Raw genomic sequence first — 16548 nt, 5'->3', positions numbered from 1 at the left:
GACATTTGTGTAAAACACAGTACACACCCAGTTGCCAAAGGGCAGGACTTACTTTCATGAATGTTAAAGGTGTTTTTAAGTGACTGATGATCAAGCTGTACCACTTTTCCAGATTGAAATGCTGGTTTATAAAGGAAGTGATAATGCCTTGGGCTCCTAATTGGAATAATGCAAATGATTGCAGTTAAGCATGACTGGTCTAGTTAAACTGCACAATAGTCATAAAAAATGAAGTTCCTCTATTCTTGTACATGTCGCAGAAACCAATAATATAGTGAAAGAGGACAGTCAAAATAAAAATTAGTAATAAATTGGTCCATATCAATGCAGGCATTTGGTGTGAATATAAAAAAAGCAAAATAGGCACTAATTCCAATGTCATTTTCACTGACTGTGAAATTTAATTCTGTCAGGAGTACCCTAGGCAGCTGAAAATGAATGTCAGTTCTGAATGACAAGCAGTCTGAAGAACCACAATAAATCATAAATGTTCACAATTCAGAGCTCACTTGCACCTTAGTAATTTTGTCTTTTGATCACTGAAATTCTTTTCTAACACATGCAACAGCATGTCAACATATGCTCTGTTGAATCTCCAAAATTAAATTCTATGTGAATATAATACTAAACATTATAATAAAGGCTAAGAATAAGATACAACCCCTGAAAGATTTTAAACATTATTCAACTAAATGAGCAGGACTTTCATACAGGTTAGTAAAATAAATACATAGCCACCATTTTTAATATTATAGAAGGTGAAAAATTGTTTGGTAAATTTTTTTCTTTTTTTGGTTTTGTGCATATTGAGATGAGCCACAGCAATGCTGAGAAACGGAATTTCTCTTTACGTGCTTGTCACTCAGTGATACTGTCAAGCACTCCTGGGTCTAGTGTAGAACAGGTCAGATGCAATGTAATACTTGCCACCTTTTGACCTGATGATATATTGGGAGTAGACCCAGATGTAGAAGAAAACATACAATATCCCTGTACTAGGATTTTTGTTTTCATTGTGTTTTTATTGGGAGAACACAGCAGAGGAGACAGATAAGGTCTGAAGTTGTTGAAGTCAGTGTCCAGACTAGAGGGCTAAAGAGTCTGCACGAAGGAAAATAAGATATTAGGGCAATTTTCATCTCTCTGTTGCCCCATATGCATATGGAATGGGAAATTTGCAGTGACCTCTTCCGTTGGATCTCTGCCGGGTTTGCACATATGCGTTTCCAGTTCACAAAGATTCACCATTACATCTCGACTTTTATATTCTATACCTCTTGTCATAAAACACAATATTCCATTACTCTTTTATGGTCTTATCCACTTGAGGTGCTGCTTTTAATGTCTTTTGAACCCGAACCCCAAAATCCCTCTGCTCTTCCACATCAACCAGCCTTTCCCATTCAAAGTATAATTATTATTTTTTTTACCTCCTGACATTGAATTCCATCTGATACCTTTTTGCTCATTCCATCATCTTTTCAATATCCACTTGCAGCTTCTTTTGGTCCTCAGAATTATTTACTACGCCTCCTATTTGAGCATCACTAGGAAGAAGTTCTGCGGGAATCAGGGGCACACAATGTACACTGGGTGAGGGATTACAATGTGCACCATTAAGAGTCGCTCAGTAGTACCACCACTGACTCAGCTAACAGAATTCTGAAGGGCATAGATGCCAGACTGGGCCTTCATCAGGTGCTGAGGGAACCAATGCGAGAAAGTAACCTACTTGACCTCAACCTCACCACTCAACTGTCGCAGATGCTCCTATCCACGATATAATTGGTAGAAGTGACCAGCTCTCATCTTCATCATGAGGACATTCTCTATCATGGAGTGTGGCACCACCATCATACTAGCTGTGGCTCAGTGGTAGTACTCTCGCCTCTGAGTCAGAAGGTTGGGAGTTCAAGTCCCACTCCAGAGATTTGAGCACATAATCTAGGCTGACACTCCAATGCAGTGCATTATGATAAGGGGTCGGCCATTTAGGACCGAGATAAGGAAACATTTCTTCACTTGGAGGTTAGTGAACCTTTGGAATTCTCTACCCCAGAAGGCTGTGGATGCTCAGTCGTTGAGTATATTCAAGATTGAGATTGATAGATTATTGGACACTAAGGGAATCAAGGGATATGGAGTAGGGTGGGATAATGGAGTTGAGGTCGAAGATCAGCCATGATCTTATTAAATGGCAGAGCAGGCTCGAGGGGTGGTATGGCCTACTTCTGCTCCTATTTCTTATGTTCTTATACCACCACAATGTGTAGCCTCATATCCCGGCACATCCCTCACTGCTTTATCTTCATAAAGCCAGGAGGCCAATCTTAGTTCAATGTAGAAGGGCATGCCAGAAGCAGCATTGGGTAGACCTTAGAATGAGGTATAAACCTAGTGAAGCTACAACACAGGGCTACCTGTATGCTGAACACAAAAAGCAGCAGGCAATAGACAGAGCTAAGTGATCCCACAATCAACAGATCAAGGCAAAGCTCTGTAGCCCTACCCCATCCAGTAGAGAATGAAGGTAGACAACCAGGCAACTAGCAAAAGGAGGATGCTCCATGGACCTCCCCATCCTTCACCATGGCGATGCCAGCAATTGCAAGAAGCAGTCAAAAGGTTTACATAGGCATGGCAGAGATTGGGCGAGACATGTAGTCATAAACTGAAGGCAGAGAGAGTTCCAGGTTGGGGTAGAGATCACATCTTATAAAAGGCAGGTGAAATACCAGGTACTATAAGTATGGTGAATTTAGTCTCCTGGACTAGTTTCAATCACCTAAGGGAATCGGAGAGGAATTTACTAGATTTTGTTCCTATTTGGCCATGGTTTTTTATCTGTTTTGTTTTGCCTCTTCCAGAAGAGGCTGCTGTTGGGTAAGGGGTGTCTAATCATGATACTTCAGGTATCACAACTGTGTGGCGCAGGCTTGATGTTCTTTTCCTGCCCGTCATTTTCGTATGTTCATATGTAACACTAAATATATTCAAATTTAAAGGCTTGCTAGTTTGAAGCTATGGAGGTGCTTGTTATACCAGGGGGAGCAATTGGGTGGGAGACTGTACGGGATCTGAGGGGGATGAGAGTATTGAAAGTGAAGTTGAGAGAGTTAGGGCAAAAAAGGACCAGGGCCTCAATGTTGTAAAAGGCAACAGGCCACAGGCAGCTGATTTTGATAGGGCACTACAGAGATTTTGAGTGTTTATTCCAGGGGCAGGAGAAGATCAATAATTCCCTGCTACAAAGCCACATCTACTGGGAATCAAAGGTTCATAATGTTTTGCACATACTTGCATTCAATTCAGAGTAAGTTCATTTCAGAAAATACCCCACTGTTTATTGTAGTGTATGTTGGAGTTTATAGTTAACGAGGCAGAAAACCCATGGGGAGAAGTGCATTCTGAAAAGTACCAAGATGGACTTCCTAAGGCCTCCCACCAAAGTTTGCGTTAATATTTGAATGACAAATGCATGCGCCAATAGGGATGCATCTTGAATGGCCACCATGGTGTAGAGACCAGGAATCCTGGTGGAGGTTGCCAGTTCCGGAGGTGATGGGAGTGTCAGGCCTTCCTGGAAAGAAGTAATACTTGCTACCTCAGACCTTTGAAAGCTGATATGCTGGGTCCCTTTGAGGGCTAAGGCATCTTGGGGTCATGCTGACATTAGCTAATGTGACTCAGATGATCTTCCTGTTTCTTACTGTGTGCCCAGTCATAAATAAATATTGGTGATGATAAGACATCAGGTCATGAGGTGAGAAGATGTATGGTTCATTCCATGCATGTACCAAATAACATACAATTCATAACATTCAAAATTAGTTAGCAAGCTTTTGCACACTTGCTCACATGCAGATCAATTTCTTCTGTCCAGCTAGAATTCTGTACCTCTAAATTGTATATACTTAATGGTGTTTTGCTAACTACTAATATTAATTGCAAACTAGTCAGTTTTTTTTTAGAAATTCTAAGTTTTTAGGTTTATATCCTCACCCTGCTGGAAAATGAAATATGCCATTGGAATATTTGTGAATGTTGCAGGTTTGACATCTTGTACAGAAAATCAAAGACATTCATAAAACCTTACAAAGTACATTTTTTATTAATTGTTGAATCTGAGGCATTTGTGTAACCATCTTTTTAAATGTTCTTACTATTTTGTTCGTATTTACCATTTGTCTGTGTGACATATGTAACATGGGGATTTATCTGAAGTATTGGTACTGTCAAAAGTTTAAGAGATTTATTTTTGTTCACGAAATATGGAAAACAAGGCAGAATGTGAAGGTTCGTAGAGCCTCTTTAGAGCAACATAACATTGGTACTGAAGTCCTTTTCCCATGACTTCCAGGAGCAAAGAAATGTGAATGTTTGTTTTATCATTTTACAGTAGTTGAGAAAGTATTAGAAAGGCTTTTGGGTTAGGTCATGTTGCACTTTCAAGAATGTGTTGCAAGACCTTGTGGTATGATACAAGTCAGGTAAGGTTAAGCCCTAGGGATTACAGTGAAAATTTCACACACTCAGAAAACCAGCCAGTTTATTCATGACTCTGAATGCAGAGCTTTGTGTTTCCTTCATACATAGTTTAAAATGCAGAATAATAGATTCTGGGTAGTGAGTTGCAAGGTTGTAATTCAATCAAGGTTTATAAACCACGAGAGCAAAACACAAACTGTTTCTGAACGCCATCTGAATCCTGAGGCTTTTAACATCAAATTCTTGGTGCTATATTTTAAAGGGCAATCTAAATAGATTAATTAATTCAGTTCCAGATAATTTATTAATTGTGTGTATTAAGCAGTTTCCATTTTACAAAGTATATTTGTGGTTTTCTTACTGTCATGTTCTGTCCTGTAAAGCTAAGGCAGTGTGACATAGAACTAAGGGAAGTAACATTATTGTGGTGTTTGAACTTAACATAGATAGTACATTTGATACTGTGATATTACAAGACTATAATCAGATGGTTTGTCTATTCCTGTGCTTGATTTGAAGATCTGCGACTAAAAGCACAATTTGCATTTGCATTATATGCATATGCAAAGGGCCTAACGCCTGTTTTAGACACGGACCCTGGATGCCGCTTTGTCTGCCTTTACCAACATGGCAGGCGATGCACTTCTGGTGTGAAATGTGTGCGCGCACGCCGCCGCCGCGGCGCCCATTTCGCACCTGAGAAACGGCCCAAGTCTCAACAAATATCCAGGCCTCTATCTCACAGGTGCAAGTGATTAGCATTCAGCTTTTCTAATTTTTTGGTGGATATTATTAGTTTGCTAAAAATTCATTCCTTTTGAAAATTAAAGTAACATTAAATTAAGAAAGCGCACAGTCTCTCACCTCTCTCTTTCTTTCTCTGTCTGACTCTCCTCTCTCTCGCTCTCTGTCTCACCCTCAGTTTAATATATTTCTTAAAGTTTCTCAAACACAAAACAAAAGCTACAACAGTGTAATAATTCTCTCACAAACATACACACAACTTTTTTTATATATATATAAAAAAACTTCAACATAAATTTTACTTCAGTAAAGCTTTTGAAATTTGCCCTCTTGTTTTAGGAGGTAAAGAAAAATTCCCCTCAGTACAGCTGACTGAACAATACTGATGCATCCTGGGGAATTAGGTGGACTGCACATGCTCAAACCACACAATGCGAATTCAACAACAACTACTTGCATTTATATAGCGCCTTTAACGTAGTAAAACATCCCAAGGCACGCTCAAATTCACAGCTCTCGGTAAAAATATCAACTCTTATGCACAGACTTATGGGAGGGGCTGCGGCCGCGGAGTAAAAACAGTCAAAGACACAAAAGACAATTCAGTGGATACATTGGGGGAGAAATTGGGTTCTCATGCAGAACTAGGGCAAAATCATTGACTCATCGAAAACACTCGCCCAATTGCAGAAGGCAAATTGGCCTCAGGACTCACCTTCATAATTCCGACAAGTTGCAGATGCCAAATGGAATGCCGATGCAGCACGCTGGTCTGGCACTTCCGAAATCCTCCAGCTCAACTGCCGAGCCGGCAGCAGGTAAGTCCTGTGTGGGGAGATGAATGGGAGGAGGGGGCTGCTCACAGTATCACTGTGGAGCTTGGATGAGCGTTCTTGTTCCTCCTGGCTCCGCATTAAGGTAAGTCAAATTTGGAAAACTTACTACTTCTTCGGCAATCTTCAGGAGTCCCTTTAAGGACCACTGGTTAGGCTGCCGGAGACCTAAAAAAACTCCAGTTTTTGCCTAATTTGACATTGGGGTCCTGAAACAGGCTCTGGCTCCCTTATTAGCATATTCAAGAGTCCTAACACTAGATTCAGGCAGGTGCCCTGGGCGAGTAGAAGTTGCCCGATCCAAAATGGTGGGCATCGATCTTCGGAAGCAAATCGGGCGCAGCAGATCCCAGCCCAATTTCACTAAGTTTTACGCCCAGAAAATGAGTGAAACGAGGTTGAATTTCTCCCCCACTTTGTTATGTTATTAAGAAATGTTTAATTTTTTGACATTTTTGTTTTATTTAAACTCTTATTTTGGATATTAGAAATTTCAGTTACTGAGGGAAAAAAAAGCTTTAAAAAAATTCATAAAGCATTTTGAACGATTTATGGGAACCCATTGGTCAGATTGTCCAATCTCAGGGGAATATACATACCAAATTTAATATCCAATAGATGGATGTAAGGGGTTAGTATTACGACATCAGAGCAGAGGCATTAAAGGAGGATACTGTGGTTGAACATGTCAAAGATTGCAGAGAAATCAAGGAGGACAAGGAAGGAAAAACTTGCTCCCAGTCACCCAACATCTCAAATTTAAAATTCTCATCTTTTTATTTAAATCTCTTCATGGCCTCATCCCTCCCTATCATTGTAACATCCTCCAGCCCTACAACCCTCCAGAGACTCTGCATTCCTCCAACTCTGGCCTCTTGTGCATCCTGAAATCCCTTCGCCCCACCATTGGCGAGCATGCCTTCAGCTGTCTGGGCCCTAAGCTCTGAAATTCCCATCCTAAATGTATACGCCCCAGCACCTTCCTCTTTTTTTAAGACCCTCCTTAAAACCCACCTATTTGACCAAGCTTTGTGTCGACCCTCCTAATATCTCTGTCTTTGGCTGGGTGTCGACTTTTGTCTGACTACGCTTCTATGAAGCATCTTGGGACATTTTTCTACATTAAAGGCATAATATAAATGCAAGTTTTGTTTTATTGTAATTGTTTGGCCTTTGTTCAGTGCCTCCCTTAACAGTCTGGCTGACACGGATAATCCTTGAGAGAGAACCTGCACTCTACCACTTCACGCTACAATGCACCTATGCCCCTCAATGTACTTTAATCTTATTAAAATAACAATTTCCTCTTTTTTTGCTTGTGTAAAAAATTCAACTGTAACCCTGATGATGAATATTCCCCTGGTAGAATGTCACTAAGCCCAGATACTTACATAACCATTCATGTGTAAATGAACCCACAGTCACCTGCTGACTCAAACATACAATTTCAAATCATCTTCAGTTACAAGGACTCACAAGGACATACCTTTTAACTGGAGACAAATTAGAACCAGTCAGGCTTCGAGAGGAAAATGTCCCTCACAAAAGTCCTAGAAATTAAGCCTGTTGTATATTTAGGTCATGCTTTATGCAGATATACGCTGCAGGTTATTTGATTTAAATTAGAAGAATTGTCTTATTTTTTCCACACTGGGCTACGTTACATGCAAAGGTTCTCAGCAGTAAGCACTGAGAAATCATAAATAGGGAATTTACGATTTCTCAGAGAAAACAATGCTGATCATCTTATTAAAAACGTAAGTGCTGACTCCTACGCACAACTGTCTCAAAGCTAATACCTCAATCAGTTAACTCTTTAGCAACTGAATTCCCTTGTAGCTTTAAAAACATACTTATCTTTTCTAGCAAAGATACTCTCATTTCATCAAAAAAATAGTTTCCACCCCTTTTCTGTCCTTCCGCTTCCCTACCATTTTTTCTGCTGCATGCTATTGGCCTGCTTCTCTCAAAAAAAAATCCATGTTAATTTCTATGGTTGTAAAGTTAATCCAGTTTTCAGGCACTTCCATGGTTAATGTCAGAGCCAGCCGTAGGTGCGCATGATTGTTGGTTGAAAGGATCCCTGGGCAATTTTCATTCTTTCCGTAGACAGACCCATCTTCAGATTTGTGAAATAAATGCTACATCAAGATTTGAACTGATGTGCACTGTTTGGGAGTCCAATGTTGTATTATTGAAGATACTGAGAATCAGCCATTAGAAATTAGCCTCTTTATAATCTGAAAACTGTAGACTTGGTTTTTATTTCTGATGTATAAATACCGTTAAAGTGCTCAAAGGATTAGTGACATAATGAACTGTGTGGCTTGATTCCACAAATGCATGGAAAGGCTGGGGTGAAAGTTCAAGACATTTACTCAGAAAATGCTTACAGTATTTTGCATTAATTGTAACAGTTTTAATTTGTTCATAAAAATAATAGTTACGATAGTGTAATTGTTTTGTCATTGGACTAGTAATCTAGAGGCCTGGTCTAATAATCTGGAGAACGTGGGTTCAAATCCCACTATGGTAGTTTTAGTGAATCTTAATTCAGATTTTTAAAATCTGGAAATAATAAGCTGGTATCAGTAAAAAAAAAAGTGATCATGAAGCCTTGTGGTTGTTGTAAAAACCCAACTGGTTCACTAATGTCCTTTAGGGAAGGAAACCTGTTGTCCTTACCCAGTCTGTCCTATATGTGATTCAGTCCCACACCAACGTAATAGACTATTAACTGCCCTTAAAGTGGCCTAGCTCAGTTATATCCAACTACTACAGCCCCTACCTAACAGCATTGTGGGATGCACACCATACGGACTGCAGCGATTCAAGAAGGCCCACCACCACCTTCTCAGGGCAACTAGGGATGGGCAATAAACGCTGATCTTACCAGTGACGGCCACATCCCAGGAATGAATAAAAATGAATTGTTTTGAGCCATTTTTTTAAAAGTGAATGGTACGGTTGAAGTATTTGGATAAAAAAATAATTACAGGTATCCCAGAGTGCCAGCAAGATATGCTAATAGATGACCCAGAAGCTGGATTTATTGTAGATCTATATTATGTCCTCAACATATAAATATATTTTTAAAAATGTGATTGGAAGTATAACTAACAGCAGCTGGTCTACATAATGGGCATGTGCACTGTGTTTTTAAAAAAATTACTACCAAATTTGAACGATCAATTCAGCAAAAAAATAAAATTCACAGGATGAAATTTCATTTAAGATAATACACTACAGCATCTAAGAAAGCTGTGATTGTTTAAGAGGATTTTAAAAGGGACATGCAGCATAATGTTTCAACTATTTTGAAGGAGGATAAAAATTCTTTCTGTTCATAATTAATTTGGTGGTTCATTACATGCGTGTTTTCAAATATATCTAAGATATAATTTTAAGAAAACCATTCCACACTGTTTTATGTCATATAGCACCCTATGCTTTCTATTGGATATTTTTATCTTAAAATCCACAGTATGTGACGGGTTGTTTCTGATTCATGTGACATCACTGAAACACACAGACATGTTTAACAATTCTGCACTGCAGGATTTAGTTGTCGAGCACTGGACATAACCCAGGCCCTACAGATAAAGAGACATGCTAAATATGTCAATTAAGAGTTGTAGTGGCAATATTTCAAACTTTCAAGTTTTTAAATAAATGTTTAAAAATACTAAATTTTTCAGACAGTATCTTATGGAAAGCTCGTTACTGTGGTTGTTAACCTATCCACTCCTTTATATTTGAACACAGTCTATATGCTATGTGCTTAAAATAAGGGTTTTACGGCTCTCTGTTCTGACTTGTATATAGCTGACAAAATAGTATATGCATACAGCATTCTGGAAATTAAATGACTGTGAAGAAAATGCAATTCACAAAACACAAGTTAGCAGACTATTAAATAATAGGACAAATCAAGTTGAATCAAATTTTAAACACTGCTCTGTAGCCCATCTGGAAAGATTGTCAATGTGTCTTCTCCAATGCCTTTATCAGTGCTGTTCTTACTCACAACAGTAATGTTTCACAGTATAAATACTATCATTATTATTATTTCTGCATTTTACAATAAGAGGGAAAAACTATAACCATAGAAAAATGATAATTTATTTGAAAATCTGCAAAAACCTATCCCTCAGGAATTTGCAGTAAAAGAGAAATGTTATTGTCTCCCTTACAGAATAAAATGATTTCGAAAATTTATTACTGCACAAATCTATTACTATAATTATGAGGAACAATCCACTTAAGAGAAGCTACATTTTATTTCTCCAGATGCTATTTAAAGCTAACACCAGTTATTTGCTATCTATATTTCTTCCCTGACAGCCTATTGGATCTTTGAACCCAAAGCGTGCCGTCTTCTATGCTGAACGCTATGAGACGTGGGAGGATGATCAAGTCCCACCTTACCATTACAACACACATTACTCTACAGCTACTTCCATACTATCATGGCTTGTCAGAAATGTGAGTATCTTCAGATGCATATATTATTTAGAATTACATAGAATCTACAGCAGAAACAGGCCATTTAGTCCAACTGGTCTATGCCAGTGTTTATGTCTAACTTATGGCTAATTTCTTAGGGAGCTCATTGTGTCTTTTTTTCAAAGAAGTTGTATTGTGACTTTTTAAAAGAAATAGCAAGGTCTTCAGTTATTGCTTCCTGCCTTCTTTTTGATCCCATTCCCACCCAAAAGCTTGAACCATTTCAAAGCAGAGAGCAGAACAATGACTTGCTCTTAAGCCTTTAACAAAATTGTTTAGCAACTGGTATGCTATAAGGTGCATGCGAGTGGGTCAGATTTTCCTTCCATCCCTGATCAAATTTGAAACACTGCTCTGTGGCCCATCTGGAAAGGTTGTCAGTCTGTCTTCTCCAATATCTTTGTCAGTGCTGTTCTTACTCACAACAGTAATGTTTCACAGTATAAATGCTATCATTATTATTATTTCTGCATTTCTTAATAAGAGGGGAAAACTATAACCATAGAAAAATGATAATTTATTTGAAAATCTGCAAAAACCTATCCCTCAAGAATTGAATCAATTCAGTGTATCCCCAGGATGGGGACAGAAAAATATGGGGACTGAGCCTGTGGGAAACTGAGGGCTCACACCCATATACTAGATCACTGAGGCGTAGTGAAGTGGTGCATCAGTTAGGTAACTGCACCACCAGACCATCTATTTTGACACAGTTTTATCATATATTCAACAGGATATTTTCTTTATTAAAGATGTACTATGGTAGAAATAATTACAAATTAATATTTCTTATTGAATATTGTTCAATGAAAATTAATTACTGAACAATGCAAACCAATTTAAATTCTCCCCATATCAATTTATCTTGAATGTGTTATTTCCACCATATTTGTCACATGAATCATTGCATCAATATATTTTTAATCATGCCATTTGACTGTCAACTATTAAAAGTTATTTGGATTTGGTAAATTGCGTGTTCTGTGCACCCATATTTTAATCAACCAGAAAATACGTTTTATCAGCATTTTATTGCAAAGGTGTGAGAGTTGATGATTAGGGCCAAGTCTTAACTCTACAATGGAAGCAACTTATTATGTTGCAGATTATAATAATGACAAAAGTTAGAACTGCGATACATAATATGCAAAAGAATATTGGTAACTGTTTTCTAAATTTTAATGCATAATCTCACAATCATATTGATGAGAGGTAGTTATAAAAGTTGAGTTAAATTATTTTTGCTTTCTTGTGGACTTGAAATAGATCATTCTGAGATGGTGTCATACACAATCTAACAATTGAAGTAACCCCTTATAAATTCTACTAGTGCTATGACATTTAAATCTGCAAACCTTTCTGCTTCTTTGAATGTATAATGCTGGGAAGGAGTGCATAATTTTCACGATTTAGTATTCACAGTCTCTTACCCCTGAATCCCAGTTTTGTTAGTATTTTTCAATCCAGATATGTAAAACGTTCAATGTTTGCTGGTAATTGTATCTTATTGCAGCAAAAAACACTTGTTTGAGTTTATATCAAACTTTTAGAAGACTGTATATATAAAATAAGAAGGGCTGGAGGGCTGGCAGATCAGCTTAACGGCCGGCAGTATTTTTTCAAAGTGGACAAATTTAGGCTAATTCAGTGCCAGTACTGCACTTATATTGACACATATATAACAACTGATTTTAAGTTTTTCAATTTTTTTTTAACATTGTTACAAATGTTACATTATTAGTGCTGTCATAAGATTTAAATGGAGAGAGGCATTACAAGAAACTACTATAGCTCCTAAGAGTTTTCTGTCTGTAACAAAATCACTGAAAGTTTTTTTTAAAGCAGGCATTTGTAGTTAATACTATTAAAAAAGAAATGGGATTGGTGCACCGAGAATAACTATATTAAAGGTTTGGACAGGCAGTCAGCCATATCTAATAAAACTGATTAGGTTGCACAGTTTGACATGAAATTACAAAATCAGATTAGGCAATGACATAACCTTTAGGTTGCACAGCTACATAGATTTTTGATGTTTTTATAGAACATTCTAGGATTATTCTGCAATTTCACACTAATCCTCTCCTTTCAATAAATAACTGAAATTAGTATATGGACAATAATTTCTGAGTGACACAAAAGTAAAACCAGCTTTCAACTCATATTTTATTCTCCTCTACCGGTACTGGTTGTATATGATAAAAATGCATATTGGTAAGAATTAGAACAAGTTAGAAGCAAAGCCTTGAAGCTTTACCCATTCTGGCATATGTAAAATGGGTTCTAGTTGCATGTACAGATACGCCCACTGGAATGTAGGATTTATTTATTTGTGTAGTCTCATTTTGGCTGGTTGTGACAATAATGTCTTTTTTGGTATGTGGTCTGAAATTCCATCATCGTCACACTTAAAAAAAAAAATTTGCAGCCATCTTTTAAAAAAAAATGTCACTTCTTGCAATACCTTGGAACGGTTTTGTCCCAAGCACATACAAGAAAACGCCCAACACCTCTGCTGTTAAGCAGATCTCTCATGGAATTGCACACAGTGAGTTGGAAGTTTTATAAGAACAGGGATGTTATGTCAAGTAGTATTAACAGGGCATTGACTTATCAACATTGGGATGCAGCCCTTGCATCCAGGAGCACCAGGAATGGGGGTCAGAGAGCACTGCGAGATTCCAGTGTCAGTTGCTTACTGTCTTTATGTTTCTATCTTAAAGCATTTAAGCGTAAATCTTCTGCTTCTTAAAGTTAATGGATGAAAATTACGGGCTGCAGGTGTACAATTTTTGAATATGCACTCCTGAAGTACAGAAGCAGAACATTTAGTTCACTGTTACTGAGTTTACCAACTTGTACAATCTTTAATAAACAGAAATTTTCATAAATAAATAAAAATTAGCTCATGAAGCACTCAGAAGTTCATTGCTTGTGAATTTTCCAAGTTTTGTATTAAAACAAATTCTTAAAGCTCAAATGGTTCAGGAGAGATTTTTAAATTGAATATATAGAGCCAGCAGATTGACTAAAAAAAATCTATTCTCTATAAACAATCTCTTTGGTTTTTTTTCTAACCATCAACAAAGAAACCATGATAACAGTTGCTGTTCTCACTTGCTGCCTCTCACAGCTCAGTCCTTGAGGAGTTTGTAACAGAAAAGCACAATTGTTAATATATTTATATAAATTCATCACTTGTCTAAAATAAAAGCTTTGAGAATTCAACCTTCAATTTCTTTCGAAGTCTTTTGGGAAAAACAAAGACACTCTCAAATCCCCACAAGATGAGAAGACACACCATTCTATCCTTCAGCTCCACAGATTGCATGCTAGGCAATTCTGCAAATTGCACATGCTCAGAATGCACAGAAAGGTCTCTCAACTGCTGGGAAGTAAAAATAACCAAAGCCCAAGTTTTTGAGGCAGGCAAAGCCCTTGAAGTAAAACTTAAAGAAGGGATTATAAGATATAGAACACAATTCAATGGGAAAATTGAAACATGTTATTGTGAAATGTGTAGTTTTTGAATTTTTTATTCCAGTCATTTTAAATTTCAGTTACTGAGGAGAAAAAAAGGCAGCTGAAATTTTTTTGAAAAGCATTTTGAATGTTCAGTAAATGTCCAAATAGGAAAATTGAATGGGAAATGTGGACATAGGAGTTTACGGTGTAAAAGTTGACACAATCATGTTTCTAAAAAACATAGCAATTGGAAACAAGAAATGTGTGTGGACATATTCCTGTGGCATTATTCACAATGAATCAGAGATGTGCTGTTTTATAACAACAATGGAGTCATCCTATGTAATGCATAATATATCATCAGGACCACCGATTTATGGTGATTAAGTAAGTCAGTGCTATTTTTATTACAAGGTGCTGCTAATCAATTGAATTCTGCCCAATTCTCATGTTCCTTTACCTATCTACTCAATTTTTCTCACTCATCTTTTTAAAGCCCAGGGATAAACAGCAAGATGTGAGGCAACATGTATCAGGCTGAAAGTAGGGTCCAGAGAAAGAAAACTGAGGGCTAGTGACATCAGCTATGAAAAAGTGGGAAGGCAGGGACCAGGAGGAAGCATGCCAATGTGATCCAGAGGGCAGTGAGCCTGCAGTTGTTGTGTGGGAGGCAGAGAAGACTAAGGCCTTTCAGAGGTTAGAAAGTGGGAGTTGCTGTCTGGGAGTACTTGGGGGAATGGATCTGGGAAACTTAGCACTTGAGCTTTGGGAACACTGAATGGGGCTGGCCTTGAAGTGCACTGGGTAGGAAATAGCATCTGGGAGTACTCGATAGGTGAAGATGGAAGAGGTTGGTGTGGATCTGTCCACAGAGTGGAAAGATTTGGTTGAAGTGGGAAATGCTGAGGTTTAGGAGCACCCAGCATGGCCTAGGATCTGGGAACACTCATTGGAGATGTCGGAGCATTGGAGGGGCCTTGAGAATCAGCAGTGGAGGTCCTGGGGATGAGAGCACTTTGGGGGTGGTCCAAGGTTTGACTTCACTGGGATGGTGGTCTTAGTATTTGACCCCACTGGGAAATTATCTTGGGGTCTCACAGCACTGAGGGAGATCCATGGGTTCAAAACTAGGTGTCATAAATATAAGATAGTCACTAAGAAATCCAATAAGGAATTCAAGAGAAACTTCTATACTCAGAGAGCGGTGAGAATGTGGAACTCGCTACCATATGGAGTGGTTGAGGCGATTAGCCATAGATGCATTTAAGAGGATGCTAGTTAAGAACGAGGGAGAAAGGAATAGAAGGATATGTTGATAGGGTGAGAGGAAGTAAGATGGGAGGAGGCTCCTGTGGAGCATAAACACCAGCATGGGCCTGTTGGGCCGAATGGCCTGTTGCTGTGCTGTAAAATTCTATGCAAAAGCACTGAAGGAACGGCAGCAGTTCAGGGACACAGACTACAGTAAAAAGCAGAATCAGGGGCAACATGCATAGGCAGCAATAAAAACAGGCATCGCACAACAGTCAACAGTAAAAATGTCCATGGCTACACCAGCTGAAAGAAAGTGGTAGTAATATGGTGCATGTGTGTGTCATCAATCTCCAGGCCACATTTTTGATCAAAGACCAAATAAAGAATATACAGGTCTATACACCAAATTGAACCTCAGGTTCCTGACCCAAAAGTATGCTTCGCCAAGAAAACATTTTCTGTCCTATGAGTACGAACAAGCATTTTATAGGAATATAGGAACAGAAGTAAGCTATTCAACTCCTCAAGCCTATTCCATCACTCAATTAGATTAGGGCTGATCTGTACCTCAAACTCAATTTACCCGCCTTAGATCCATATACCTAATAAAAATCTGTCAATCGCAGTCTTGAAAATTTCAATTGATCCAGCATCTACAGCCTTTTGGGGAGTGAATTCCACATTTCCACTACCCTTTGTGTGAAAATGTGCTTCCTGTTTTCACTCTTGAATGGGCTAAGTCTAATTTTAAGATTGAATCCTTTTATTATTTTAAACACCTCAATTAGTTCACCCCTCAACCTTCTAAACTCAGAGGGATACAAGCAAAGTTTATGTAACCTGTCCTCATCATTTAACCCTTTAGGCCCTAGTATCATTCTGGTGAATCTGCACTGTACCCCCTTCAAAGCCAATATATCCTTCCTGAGGTACAGTGCTCCATATGGGGTCTGACTAAGACTCTGTACAATTGAAGCATAACTTCCTTCCCATTATACTCCAACCCCTTGATATAAAGGCCAACATTCCATTAGCCTTTTAGTTACTTTTTGTACTTGTGCACTAGCTTTTAGTGACAGTTGTACCTCGACACCAATATCCCTTTGTTCCTCCACAGTTTCTAGTCCCTCACCATTAAGAAAATATTTGTCTTCTTTGGATCCAAAGTCGATGACCTCCTGTAGTTCATTGATTCTTACGCCCAGCTACTCCTGGACCAGGGAATTATGTCTGCATCCCAGGATTGAGATCCTGAGCT

General features: G+C 38.3%; 1 protein-coding gene across 6 annotated transcripts in view; it reads left to right on the top strand.

Moving 5' to 3' along the window:
- The window catches only part of nbeaa (neurobeachin a), a 637170-nt gene that overhangs the window by 544271 nt on the left and 76351 nt on the right, over nt 1-16548 (top strand). For all 6 annotated transcript variants that reach the window (XM_067985944.1, XM_067985943.1, XM_067985942.1 and 3 more), the window contains one exon: nt 10410-10550. In XM_067985944.1, the coding sequence (XP_067842045.1) occupies nt 10410-10550 (141 nt within the window). The remainder of the gene's footprint in view (nt 1-10409; nt 10551-16548) is intronic.

The sequence above is a fragment of the Heptranchias perlo genome, chromosome 6 (genome assembly GCF_035084215.1).
Source record: "Heptranchias perlo isolate sHepPer1 chromosome 6, sHepPer1.hap1, whole genome shotgun sequence".
NCBI classification, from domain to species: domain Eukaryota; kingdom Metazoa; phylum Chordata; class Chondrichthyes; order Hexanchiformes; family Hexanchidae; genus Heptranchias; species Heptranchias perlo.
The sequence above is the reverse complement of the archived record's forward strand: the minus strand, read 5'-3'. Positions and strand labels throughout refer to the sequence as shown.